The sequence below is a fragment of the Pithys albifrons genome, chromosome 2 (genome assembly GCF_047495875.1).
Source record: "Pithys albifrons albifrons isolate INPA30051 chromosome 2, PitAlb_v1, whole genome shotgun sequence".
Taxonomy (NCBI): domain Eukaryota; kingdom Metazoa; phylum Chordata; class Aves; order Passeriformes; family Thamnophilidae; genus Pithys; species Pithys albifrons.
The window spans coordinates 33,413,824-33,426,958 of record NC_092459.1 but is presented as its reverse complement, the minus strand read 5'-3'; the positions used below and the strand labels follow the sequence as shown (position 1 = coordinate 33,426,958).

General features: G+C 37.1%; 1 protein-coding gene across 1 annotated transcript in view; it reads left to right on the top strand.

The window, feature by feature from the left end:
* The window catches only part of ME1 (malic enzyme 1), a 167,035-nt gene that overhangs the window by 125,872 nt on the left and 28,028 nt on the right, over positions 1 to 13,135 (top strand). The window contains exons 7-9 of the mRNA XM_071548681.1: positions 927 to 1,036; positions 10,323 to 10,420; positions 12,212 to 12,325. Of these exons, the coding sequence (XP_071404782.1) occupies positions 927 to 1,036; positions 10,323 to 10,420; positions 12,212 to 12,325 (322 nt within the window). The remainder of the gene's footprint in view (positions 1 to 926; positions 1,037 to 10,322; positions 10,421 to 12,211; positions 12,326 to 13,135) is intronic.

Here is a 13,135-nt window from a genome sequence, read left to right as displayed (position 1 = left end):
TTTTGATGTATTTATGATACTTTGTGCGTGTTGAAATCATCATAGGCAACTACCTATACTAGAAATTGTATACTAGTGATTGGCATTAACTTTGAGAGTGTAACCATGAGGTTCACCAAGTTACTTTTCCTATGCTGTTGAACTGACTTACACAGTCATATCCCCTAAAGGATAGAAATTGTTCAGCTGATACAACTGCAGGCTGTGTTTGCAAATTGCAGTATATGGAGATTTCAAAGGAGGAAATGCTAATTTGAATGGTTCCATTAGCTACAAGGGTGAGAAAACATTAAAGGGGAAGATAACATTGATTTTTAGAACATTATTTAAGAAACAGGAGATGTAAGAAATGTAGATAGCCTTGTTTTTGCATATACCCAAAGTGTTTATGTATGTTAGCCAAGTGTAACTCAACTCAAATTTGCAGCTATGACTTTCCTTCCTTAGGTTGTTCTCACACGTTTATTGTTTGCCTAGATTAACTATGGCTTTGATCAATACTTTTTTTATAATTGGAGGCATCATGTTGTGAGTGATTACATGGCTCTGATCTGCATAATGACAGTAAAATAAAACCCATGTTCTGAATGTGTTACCTTTTTATTATCTTCCTTACGGGGCCAACTTTTTTTGTTCATTAGCTAATTGCTCTGTGAAGATTTCTGTTGAGATTTCAACAGAGAGATGAAGGCTTTCTCCACTGATCTTTTGTTCATAACTTAGAACTATGTAAATATTACTAGTAGTATAATTATGCCTTCTAGTTAATCTTTATGAACATGAAGATAGAAAATATAACAGAAACATATCAGTAGATGTAAGGATCATATTACACTTGTATTCAAAATATTACTGCAAAAGTTAATAGCTTTTTCATGTATAACTTCAAATTTTTATAATGTAATGCATAATTTTTTGTCTTTTAGATACGGCATGAACTGCCTCATTCAGTTTGAGGATTTTGCTAATGCTAATGCATTCCGCCTCCTGCATAAGTACCGTAACAAGTACTGCACTTTCAATGATGACATTCAAGGTAATACTCTTTCCTCATAACTAATATGCTCACAGGCCAGAAAAGTAAGTGCTAATTTCCAGGGGGAAACAAATCTATCAACTTTATTGTGGTATTTGTAGATGAGGAGGTAACGTCTTGAGTAGGGTTTCCTCAGCGTGGGTTTCTGGTGAGCTGTGGTTTGTACTTGAGCTTTCCCCTCTCATTTACATCTCATTCTCTATGTGAATGGCTTCCATCATATAAATGACTGACTTCAGCTCTTTGAGCAAATGTCGAAGCTCAAGCCTGGAGTGTACTTCCTTCAGTTGTTTTTTGTCGCTGCAGTGACAACTGCTCCACTGTTCCTCCATGCAACTGGCTTAATAAATGTCAAACTGTATTTCAGTTCTTAAACCGACAACTCAGTTAAATAGTCATGTAATTTTCCTTGCAGTCTTACTCAGTTTTAGAGGGAAATAATCCCCCTGACTATGTTTTCCCATCTGAATCATTTGTGCAGCTGGCAAAAGATAAATATCTGGGATGGGAAATGTCAGTGAGGGGGATTCCCCGATGCTCAATCTAGACAGGGATCTCATCTCTTCCCTCCCAGGAAAAAAGACAAGCAGGGCTACATGGCCTATGCCACTGCTTGGGTTGCCTTATATCCAGTCAGGAAAAGAGCACTGGAAAATAACTTTCTCTGAAGCAGTAAGTGCCCTGGGTCCCTTCCTTGTGAGGAGGCTGAAGTCAGAAAAACTGCTGCAGAGGGGTACCCAAGGAGGGCCCTGGTCACTTGGCTGCCTCTTACTCCCTCATATTTCCTTGGGTTGATGGAGGTCTTCAGCAGTGACAGGATCAAAAATGGGACTTTAGTAGTCTTCGTTTCCCACAGTTTTCAGTGACACTTGAACCCAACCATAAGGAGCTTGAGTTTTTCAGAAGTTGTTTTGAATGGTGCTTGGAATCTAGGTCTTATTTGCAGGATGAAGGTCCTTAGCCCAAATCAGAGAGAGACTCAATTAGAATGTTGTTACGAAGAAGTGGAAAGGAAGCTTTTCAGCAGAAGTGTACCAACTGTGGATAAGCTTAGCTGACAAAGTCTTTTGTGTCTCTGCATTTTCAAACTCATTCTCTCCCATGCACCTTGGAAGGAGATGTCGTATCTGCATAATTACCTTCAGTATAGGATGTCATCTTCCCCTATAATATGGAAGTAGAATAACAGCCCAAATATAGTGCCAGTGATCTTTCATCCTTCTTTCTATTCCAATTTTATAAACACTAAGGAACTTTGACCTCACAACTTTAATGAGGATGGATGGTGCTAACTTCTTTAACAATCCTTAGAGATTTTCAGATTCCAAATGGCATTCTTTCCATGCTGCTTGAAAGAGTAGTTTTCTCTGTACATAAGTTGTATTCTCTGCCCCTAGAGCATTGAAGCTGACAAGTAGTGTCAGGCCAATAAAAGAAAGAAACACAACACTACATCTAATTTGCGTTTGTCTTCTAAAGATAGTGCTTACCTGATATTTCAGACAGTTTCTCCTAGTCCTAATATTTTTCAAGAGAAAGCTACTTTCAGATGAAAAGAAATGTTTAATATGTTTCATGGAAAGGCTTTTTTCAGGAGGATTTTTTCACTGATATCACTAGGATATCTGCAGGAAGGATTTCTATTTATCTTTGTGATAAAATGAGTACCATTAAGTACATCAAATCTAAAAAAGCTAATGTATGATCCTGACTTCCTGACAGATGCTATAGAAGATAAAGAAAACATAGCAAGCTGCATACCCATCTGCAGTACTAGCTTGGACAAATGCAGTTGCCTTCTCTTTAGCTCACAGGTATTTACAGGATGTAAACCCCAAGTGCTGAATATTTGAAAAAAGTCTGTCAAAGTGTTGATCTTAAAAAAGCACTAAAGATTGACAATGAAGGGTTACCATATTTAGGAATTTCTGGAAACAGTCTCCATCCCTGCTACAGTACAGTTACATCCTTTACTTTGGAAAAAGCTTTGTAACTTTCCCTACATCCCCTCTCTGAACTCAAGGAATTGGGAAAAAAGGTGAACAGGATTCTGAGTAATTGCTATAAATCTGTATTGGAATATAAAATTCTTCGTATTTTAGCATTCTAGAAAGCATCTTTGTTTTTGGATGGGTCGTGAACTTCTTCCTTCTGCAATTATAATTTCTTCATATTTATATTTTCAAAATAATTTTTATAAACACAAAAGCAGTAATATTTCATTACAGAGAAAATATTCACTTTTTTCCTTGGATTCTAATCTGGTTTTATTCTGACTACAGATCAGCTGGATGGTTGGTTTTTTTTAGCCCCTCTCTGAAATACATAAAGTGATTTTTGGAAAAGAGAATCAGTGAAAACCTTAGGTTTAAAAGAAATACTTTTATCTGGTGCTCGCTAACTAACATTTTCCAAAATTGAGGGGAGTTAGATCATGATTTCCCATATGAGGAAATATTAATTAATTTTGTACTGTCAAACTTCACAAGATTTAGAAATTCCTGAATTAGATCAGATTGCTAGCTTTGCTCATCTCTAGTGTATTTATGAAGGAGGATTCTTAAGAAAAGTGTGGGATTTTCTTGAAGATAAGATATGTGGCTTTTTTTCTCTCCACGCCCTGCCTGGGAATGGACCAATGCCAGAAGAATTGGGGCCTCTGTTGCCAAACAAAGCTGTTTATCAGGGTTGAAGATGTTTTCTGCTTGATTACCCTAGAATGAGGTGGGGTTGGAATTGATGGTTTGAAAATCCCTTAGAGAAACTATCCAGTTCCCTTCCCTGCTGCAGGGGAAGTCTCTTAAGGTCTGCTAAAGAAGTCCCAGGTACAAGGTCAGGACTGCAGTGTCTGAAATCCTGCTTATAGGTGGGATTGGCTTGGGCCATTCCTGCCTGTCCTTCACAAACCCAGCTGGGGCAGTGCAGGGTGCCATAATGCTCCCTTTCCACACAATTTTAGTTTGGATGTGTCTTTGGAAAGAGTTTTTGCTACTCAAGCACAGTCAGTGGCTTAAAGCGTATTTGCACATCTTTGGAGCAGTGCATTTGTTTTATGTGGGTCTCCTGGTGCTTATCATATGGTAGCTGTTTGTAGTCATTGCTGGGTACATTTCAAATAGTGACATAAATTTCTCTAGCCTTGCTGCCTCCATGCAGGCCAATTATTTCAATTATTTAAATTGTTTTAATCTTTTTACCTACTCCTGTACTTCAAAGTTGTCTCAAGTCTCAATTGACAGTGACAAATTTCTGCAGTGTAAGCCAATCAATATAAAGTATTTTTCTGTTCCACAATGCTTCCCCTCATTATGGACAGAGAGCCTGTATTTTATGCCAACAAAAATATTTACTTGGAGAGATTGCACTGGATTGGAATTAATTTTGGTATCCATCATGACCTTAGAAGTCATTAGTTTTTAATGCCTGTACTGTTTGATTGTATCAACATCTTATGAAGAGACCTAAAATAAAAGCGTAGAGCACATATACCTTAAGATTATTATTTAATTTTACACATCTGATTTGAATTAAAATATGTCCTAAATGTTCACCACACTGCCATTGGAATAAATAGGAAAATTATACCTGGAAGTAATGTTATGACCAATTTAGCCTTAAATTGGCACCATTCTTGGAAATCAGAATTTCTCTGTCACAAATGTTCTCCTTTTTAAGATTTAATTTTTTAACATAAACATTAAGAAGTGTACATTTGGTACTTAGAGATTCCAGTTCTTGAAATTGAATTGTAAAGAGGGTTTGTGAGTGGTTGTTGTTGTGATGGTGGGCATGGGCCTTCCAATTCATTCTCTGACCAAGAATTTGAAAAATGCAAAGTTGGATGATGTGTAATAGCTCATATATTGATATTGTATATCTCAAATTCTGGTATGATGTGCAAACTGTAAAAAAAAAAAAACTTTTTTCATAATATAAAGAGACATTTGCTTTCACATGAAGCACATCGAGATTTTTAAAATAAAATAATTTTTTAAAAAGCTGTTAAGACATATGCTGTAGGGTTGTGCAAAGTGTATTTTTCTTTCAGTATATTCAGGATATCAGCTCTCCATCTACCACTTCTCTCAGTGGTAAATTTACATTGAAATCAGTATGTTTTCAAGTAACTTCTCTACTGTAGCTTTTGCATAATTTTCCATGTGTGTTACAAGTGCATGTATGTACAAGTTTCCTCTTGTTTCATTTTTTAGTCATTATGGGTTTAAAAAGAAGTCCATTTGAAAGCAGCTTGAACAAGGAGTTGCACCAAATGATGTCCTGGTCACAGCCACCCTGTGCTGCTGAGACTCAGTATCCCTTTCCAAATATGCCAAATAGTTGCTGTTTTAGAAAGGATACACTGCCCTTGCCGGGAGTCTTTCCCCTCTTTGCTGCCTGGTGCAGCTGCAGGACAGTGTGCACACAGACCTTTGGGAAGCCAAAGGCAGGGAGAACAATCTCCCATCCCCTAAAAGAGGGTCCTTTTGAACTACCTATAGCAATAGCAACTGAGATTACACCTTTTTGATACGAACTTCACTCATTTTTTTCCCCAGCAAGTGTAGGAGATGAGAATAGATTTTTTTCCCTGGCACTCTGTAAAGTGCTATTTGGATGACTGGCCATGTTCACATATGATTTCTGTTATGCTGAGTATTGGGAAATATGTATTTTACTTTTACCACTTCCTAATCTTTTAGTCCAGAATAAATACCTCCAATTTTAGGATGTGCTGCAGAAAGTTCTTCTCATTTCTTGTTTGCTAGCTTTTTAAGACAAGGTATGTAAAATTACATAAAGGAACCACTAATACCTGATTACAGGTTTTATTTTTTGAACTAAATAATGGACAAATGCTTCAGTGCCATAAGCCATTTCTTGCTAATTTAAATTACATCCTATATAAATAAAATTCTTATTACTTATGTTTTGGGGCTTTTTTTTCCTCATTTTCTGCTGAAATAATACCCTGCGCTCCAAAGCATTTATAGTATGCCAACACCAAAAGGCCATGGATTTCTTCTGACATATTCATCCTCAGTTGTGCAGTTTACAGTAGTAAGGTAAAGAATCTTGTGCAGGAAACTTGGTATAGAATGGTGTACCCTGAAATTTCACATCTGTTGTATTTTTACAAGACTCACCTTCCTAGAAAACTATAATGAAATGTTTGCTGTCACAGCAGCTGACACTGCTTTAGAAAAATATCCTTAGTTAAATTTGCTTTGGTTATTCTTCTAGAAATTTTGGAAAGTAGGATGGGTTTTCAAAATCCTATCCATGAATAATGTCTACACTACTCTGCACACACGGGATGTAATCTGTGCTCTGCAGGAGAGCACCAAGTCAGTTCTCTCCTTCCTATAGCAATGACACTAAGAAAAGCAGCAAAATTCTGTTTCTGCTTTATAATGTCTCTGTAAAGTGGTTAGACTTTGGCAGATGGATGAGAATTGCATTTTGATTCTTTTAAAAAACTTGAGTCAGTATTCAGGGTGAAATTTAAGGTCATGCCATCAGTCAGAGCAGTTCCGGTTAAACAGACCTGCTATTCAGGCTGATGGTGCCCCCCTTTCAGTAGGAAGGAATAAGGGAAGCTGCTGACGAGGAGTGATGACAGCCACTGCCAGCAGCAGGGATAGTGGCTTCAGTAATCTAATAAATTGTGTTATTATGCCTTTTAGAATAAAAAGGCTGAATAAAATTGGTGTGGGCTACTTTTAAATACCCTTTTTGGAGCAGTGCTGTGCAAATCATGATTTGAGAGAAATGTCATATTTAAACCTTTATATATTGCTATTATAACCTTTGTTCTGAATCAGCCTCATAATAACATACAGGTAATGCTAACTCACATCCCATGCAAATAATCAATGCAAAATGTTACTGACATTCACTCAATTTATTTATATATCTTTTCCTTAAAACAGGAGATGCTATACTAATAGAGTTTGTAAAGGTATCCCAACTGGTAATACTTTATTGCAGTCCCTTTTTGCTGGTTAACAAACTTAGCAACAGTACATCAGTCATAAAGATAAGATGGTATCCCATCTTTCTGGTGTCCCAGCATTCCCATTTGTTATAAACTTAATGGTGTTTCACCAGAAAGTGGCTTGAAGTGCAGCTTTCTTGGCTCTCTGAGAAGTCCTCTGATGAGTGCAAGGTGCTGAGGTGGCTTCAACTTCTGTCTTCAAGGGCTGGAAACATGACCTCACAGTGCTCCAGCTCAGCTTTCCTTTTTAGGAGACCAGATTGATGGTTTTAGGAATAAGCTATGTTGTGTAGGCTCTGTCCTCCACCTCCCCTGCAAGAACAGCTGTGTAATATGAAATAGAAGAAAGAATTTGGCATCCAACAAGAGGATGGGATTTTTTTCTTGCTGGTTATGAAGATTGTTTGGTAGAATACCAAGGGATATTGAGAGCACCTTCTAACTTCTCTGTTTTGCCATTTTTGGTCTTTGCCAATTTGACCCTTGTCAGAGGAAGGCTTAATTTCATCTGGGGAAGAAACAAGCTGGCTCTTGGACACTGTGGGGTGGAAGTGCCTCAACCTGATGGTTGTTGTTCCCAAAGGCATGCCTAGAGGAACTGCTTTTAAGATTTTTTTTTATTATTTAGAAATGAACAAGTCATAAAAATTACTAAGTAGCTAAAAATGCCAAATTTGTATGGTCTAAACATTGAGTGGGCTGAGAAAAAAGGTGTCCTGTATTTTTGATAATTGAAGGGAAAAGTTGTAATCAAAAGCACATCATAAACCTTTTAGTTCTGAAGATACATGATGGTTTTTAACTGCTCAGATGGATTTATTTCAAAATAATTACTTTCTAACTTTAAAATGTGTTCTTAAATTCTATTGAGCATTACCTTTTATTTTTCAAAAGGTAACCATTCTTGAAACTCATCCGATCCTACCTATAAGTCACAGATTCAAACCCAGCCTTCAACAGCCAAATGATGTCATTTAAGGAGAGGTATACCCAGTACCAGACTTCTTATTACTCCTGTTCTTTTAGTCTCTTAGCTACATGTCTTTGAAAATCAATGGTCTGTGTGCCTGTTTTGAGCATCTCATAGAGTTCAATGTAGAGGTTTCTGTTCTCTCAACTTTAAAATTCGCCTTGTTCATGAGAAAGTAAATTTGTGAATAGCAAATTTAGGGGAGCTGCATGTTGAGGCCAAATGTCCAATGTGCAGATTCTAGGCCACATGCTTTTGGAGGGCTGTTCATAACTATTTCACACTTTTTATGAAGGAAAAATCAGCAGCAATGTGAATTTTCCCCTCAAAAGCAACTGGGTGGCTTGTAGGTAATTGCAATTAGGGCAGTGGTGTTCAGGAACAGATTTGTAGGAGCCAGCAGATCTCTTCCCTTTAAGTTATTGCAGGCTTCTCAGAATCATTTGTGGCCTCGTCTTTGGTTTCCTAAGGTCAGTTAGTGGCAGCTGCTGCCTGGAGAAGGAAGGATTTGGTTTTTCCCAGAATGGACATCTCAGCCCTGTGTTTGTCTTCCTGTGGTTCAGCTCTCTCTGAATCAGATAGGCACTATAAATCTTCAAACACTGTTGAAACTCTTTTTTTTTTTGGCTTTCAGTACCTAATTGTTAGTGTCCTGCACAGTTTTTTCAAGTCTGATGAAATCAGTGCTGTCTGATATTGGTTCTTCAGAATCTCCTCTAAAAAACACATTGAGCACAACTTTGCTACTGGTATTATCTACCTCACTAACATATCCCCATCCACAGGATGTCTGTGAATTTGTTGAAAACTAATGCACTTTCTCAGCACTTTTTTCAGTATTTAATGGATCCTTGCAGGAATAGAGTCTGACTGTTTTGTGGGGGTTTGGTCCAACTTATGCCTGGGCTTTAGTGAGGATAATAATTTGTGAAAAATAGAAGCTTGTTGCCTGAAGTCAGTAATCCATGAAATAAAGTTTTTCCCCTCCAGTACGCTTTGTTGGGGAGAAGGAGTCACCTTCGATCTTTGTGTCAGAAGAGCAAGATACGAGGTCCTAGTGACTAAATTCAACTTTCTTGAGTGTGACAGGAGCTGACAGCTGGACTCGGCAGTGCTGGCAATTCACCTGCAGTGTAGTGTATTGATTTGGGTGCTGCAGTTCAAGGAATAAAAGAAACAGTTCAGAGGAGAGAAATGAGTGCTAATGTTTTAGAAAAGTTACCTTTCTCAAAGAGTGGAAGAACTGGGATTGTTCCACATAAGAAAAGCAGGTTGGGACACCATTAGTCTTCAAATATAATACAGAACTTGTTACAAAGACAAAAGAACAGGTTTTCCAATTGTAGATAAGAGGACAAATTAGAAGAACAAAAGAAACATTTAAATTTTCAACCAAAAGTATAGTTAAGCACTGGAAGAGCTTTCTGAGGATATTATAAGAGCATTTGAAAGAAGACTTTAGTGACAAGTTAAGACAAAGATATGTGGGCAATCACAGAGGTATAATTTATCCTGCTACTCTGTACAAGTTTGTATTAGATGCCTGCTTGAGTTCTCTTTATTGCCCAACTTTTTATTAATAGCTGTTCCTTACAGTGAGGACCAGAATTTTTCCATTCAAAGACAGACAAGTATCTCATTCTTTGTGGTTCTCATTTGGAGAAGAAAGGCCTGCACAGGCTGTATCATAAAGTTAATGTTAGCCTTTTTCCTTATGTGGCATAATTCAAAGGTAGATTTAAAAGGCACTTCCAATGTTTTAGGTGCTAGTAAGCTGAAACCCCTTTCACAGTGGACTGGAGTCTTAAGTAAGCTGTCCTTACCCCTTCAGCTACCTTTGCTTCTCTGTAAATGTTCAGTTTGTTCATCTACTCTGACAACCTCCTCATGAGAAATGAAGTTTTATTTTAGTCTTGTATTTTACTGTACTTGGAGTATATCTATTTTAAGAATAAAACCAGTGTCATAATTTTCAGTATCTGGAGTCCTTCAAAATACTTCTGTCTGGGCTCTCACACCCTTCCCTTCTAAAAGACGTCCCAACCAGAGTATTCTATAATAGTTTGAATGCCCCAGCCATTATAGCCTTACAGGAGAATTAATCAACCGTATTTTATTTCACGTTACTCTGAAAATATTCCCACTTAATTTAACTTTTTTAAGAATAAAGTAGAGCATACTCCAATTCCACTGACCTATTTGTTGCTACCCTCACTAATTGTATCTTTTAGCCAAAAGGTGCTGTGGAATTATTTAAAATGTAATGTTTTTCATTTGTGCCCAGAATAACCAAATATATTCTTTCTTTTATTTACTTTCAGGAACTGCATCTGTTGCTGTTGCAGGTCTTCTTGCAGCTCTGCGTATTACCAAGAACAGGTTGTCAGATCACACAGTGTTGTTCCAGGGAGCTGGAGAGGTGGGTGTTTTTGTACAGCAGGAAAAATTGTGCTTTGATGATTTTCCTTAGTGTTTAATCAAGCTATGTGTCCACCTAACAAGAAGATTAAATGAGTAGAGTGATCACTAACACATACTGAAAGCTGGTTTTTAATTCAAATGTAAACTTACAGAAAAATCTCTGATCATCTGATCAAACCTTGTATTTTTCATAAGACATTTTTGGAGATGTGTTCTCTTTTTATAACTTCTGGTTTTAGCTCTTCAGCTGTAAATTATTGAACTGCTTTCAATATGAACAAAAAAATCTGAAAGATAAGGAAATACATCATAGAAAGTAAATAAAACATACATGAGTCAGTATTATGTGGTAAGAAGTGGTGTCCCTTTGAAATTTTTTTGTCATCGAGTATAGTTTTTCAGTATTCTGCTGGTTGAGGTCATCCATTTCTGAAGATTTTTATGCACGTTATTTTTTATACTGATTTTTCAGTATTAATTTCTAAGACACTGACTCACAAATGAAGGTTGTACTTATCTGCAGTGTGGCTTGTCATCTCTTGTATGAAGTCTTCAACCCCATGCAGGCTTCTTTAATTTCATTAGGTATTTGATACCACATTTGCAGTTTTCAGAATTACTTGTATCGATGTCTGGCATGTCAATGCCTTGGTGGATCAAGACTATCCATCTCTTTGGAGTTTCTTCTCCTGGATTTGCTCCATGTTCAATAGACAGATGAATCCATGGTCTAATGTTTGGGGTTTTTTTAGTATTGTCTCGATGTGCTTGTTGCTGCAAAGAGATAATGGTAGATGTCATCCTTCCTGGAGGAGCTCATTTTTAATAAAACTACTTATTTCTTTACAAAAAATGGGAATCTCACTTGCTTCTCAGTGAACAAGAAAACAGAATCAAGCCCATAAATACGTATATTTAATATACATATTAGTGTATGTATAATGAGTCAGTAATCAGAAATACTGAGTGGTCTGTGTCTTGGCTTGGTTCGTTGCTTGGTACACACGTGACGTTTGATCTGTTGGATGAAATGTTGTAAAATCCGGTAAGAATTATACACATTTCAGCAAAATATTGATAAGTGAGTTTTTCTCGACGCTGCTTTCACTGGGAGCACAGCCAAGTCTAGAGTTACAATGCACATGAATAGTAGGTAAAAGGAGACTTACACTCCTGATGGACATTTTTAAAAAAGATAAAAGCAAGAAATCTTTTAGGACTGTGTTGTACTGTGTGGCATACAGACTGTGATTTCCTTCGGTTTAAATTACAAAGGTTTCAAAGAGGAAAAAGTGTTTAATGCATTCTGAGTTGAATATCATAGAAAGATAGAAAAGTTTGAGTAGGAAGGCACCTCAAAGATCATCTGCTTCTACCCCTCCTGCCATGGGCAGGGAACATGCCATGAGACCAGGTTGCTCAGAGCCCCATCCAGCCTGGCCTTGAACACTTCAGGGCTGTAAGTGCTATTATGTGGAATAAATGTTAGTTTTAGCATTTTCTAGTTTAAACATTTATTGCACTCTCCACACTCTAAGTGCCATCTAAGATTTATCTGTACTATGATTTATCAAATGATTTAAGATTTATCTCTGCTATTTTTCTACATTATGGTTTCCAATTACCAAAAGGTGGCAACAGTTCATTATGAGTACTTTATGAAAAAATAGTGATTCAGTTTTATTGTTGAATGAAATGAAGAAACTTATCTAAATAGTGGGTAACAGGGAAACAAGTGAGCAGGGGACTTCTTTTGTTTTTCATACTACTTTTCTTCTTTTTCCTTCAGGCTGCATTAGGGATAGCAAACCTCGTTGTTATGGCTATGGAAAAAGAAGGGGTGTCCAAAGAGGCAGCTACCAAAAGGATATGGTTGGTTGACTCGAAAGGACTAGTAGTAAAGGTAATATGATTTTTTCATTCCTTTATATATCATGATATTACTTGCACTCTGTGGATAAAGACATATTCTCTGTAAAACCAACTACAACAATATATCTCTCTTGGCATAGCAAGTTGTTTTTCTTTTCTAGATCTTATTGAATTAATGACAGACTTCCACGTTACTTCAGGGTGGAGGATGATTATGCTTGGAGTTCCTGCTCTATTTCTATTAGGGATGAGCATATAATGAAAAGAATTTTTCAGCAGTTCATTAAAACTACGTAAAGAAAGAAATGTTCAACTTAGAGGTTTAGTATTTCCCATGTTAATGTGACTACTATTTTTGAGCACAGTCTTGCGCAAAGACATACAGATACATTATTAGTGTGGCAGGCAAATCATCCTTCTGCAAGGATTGAGATACATTGCAACAAATGGTTTCTCTGCACAGTGATACAGCTCATGTTGCAGATGTTGTGGTCTGAAGTGCTATCAACACTGGTCAGAATTTGAAGCTTTTGAGAGACTTCATCAGTCACCCTTACCTCATTCCTTCCATGTGCCAAAATAAAGAAACATATGAATTCCATGTGCCAGAATAAAGAAACTGGTATGTTTTAAAAGGTAGTTATGTATTAAATACTTTGTGAGCTACTTAAAGGAAATGGATGAGTGGCCAGCTGGCTTTGCTTTTTCACCTTACTGGTTGGTTTGCAGTATTTGTAGTCATGTTTGTTGGTACCACACTGCTGTGAGGTGTTCTTTAGCTATCTGATATTAAAGATCTTCTGTGTTTCATATACTTTTGCATCAGGAGGATACATTCCAC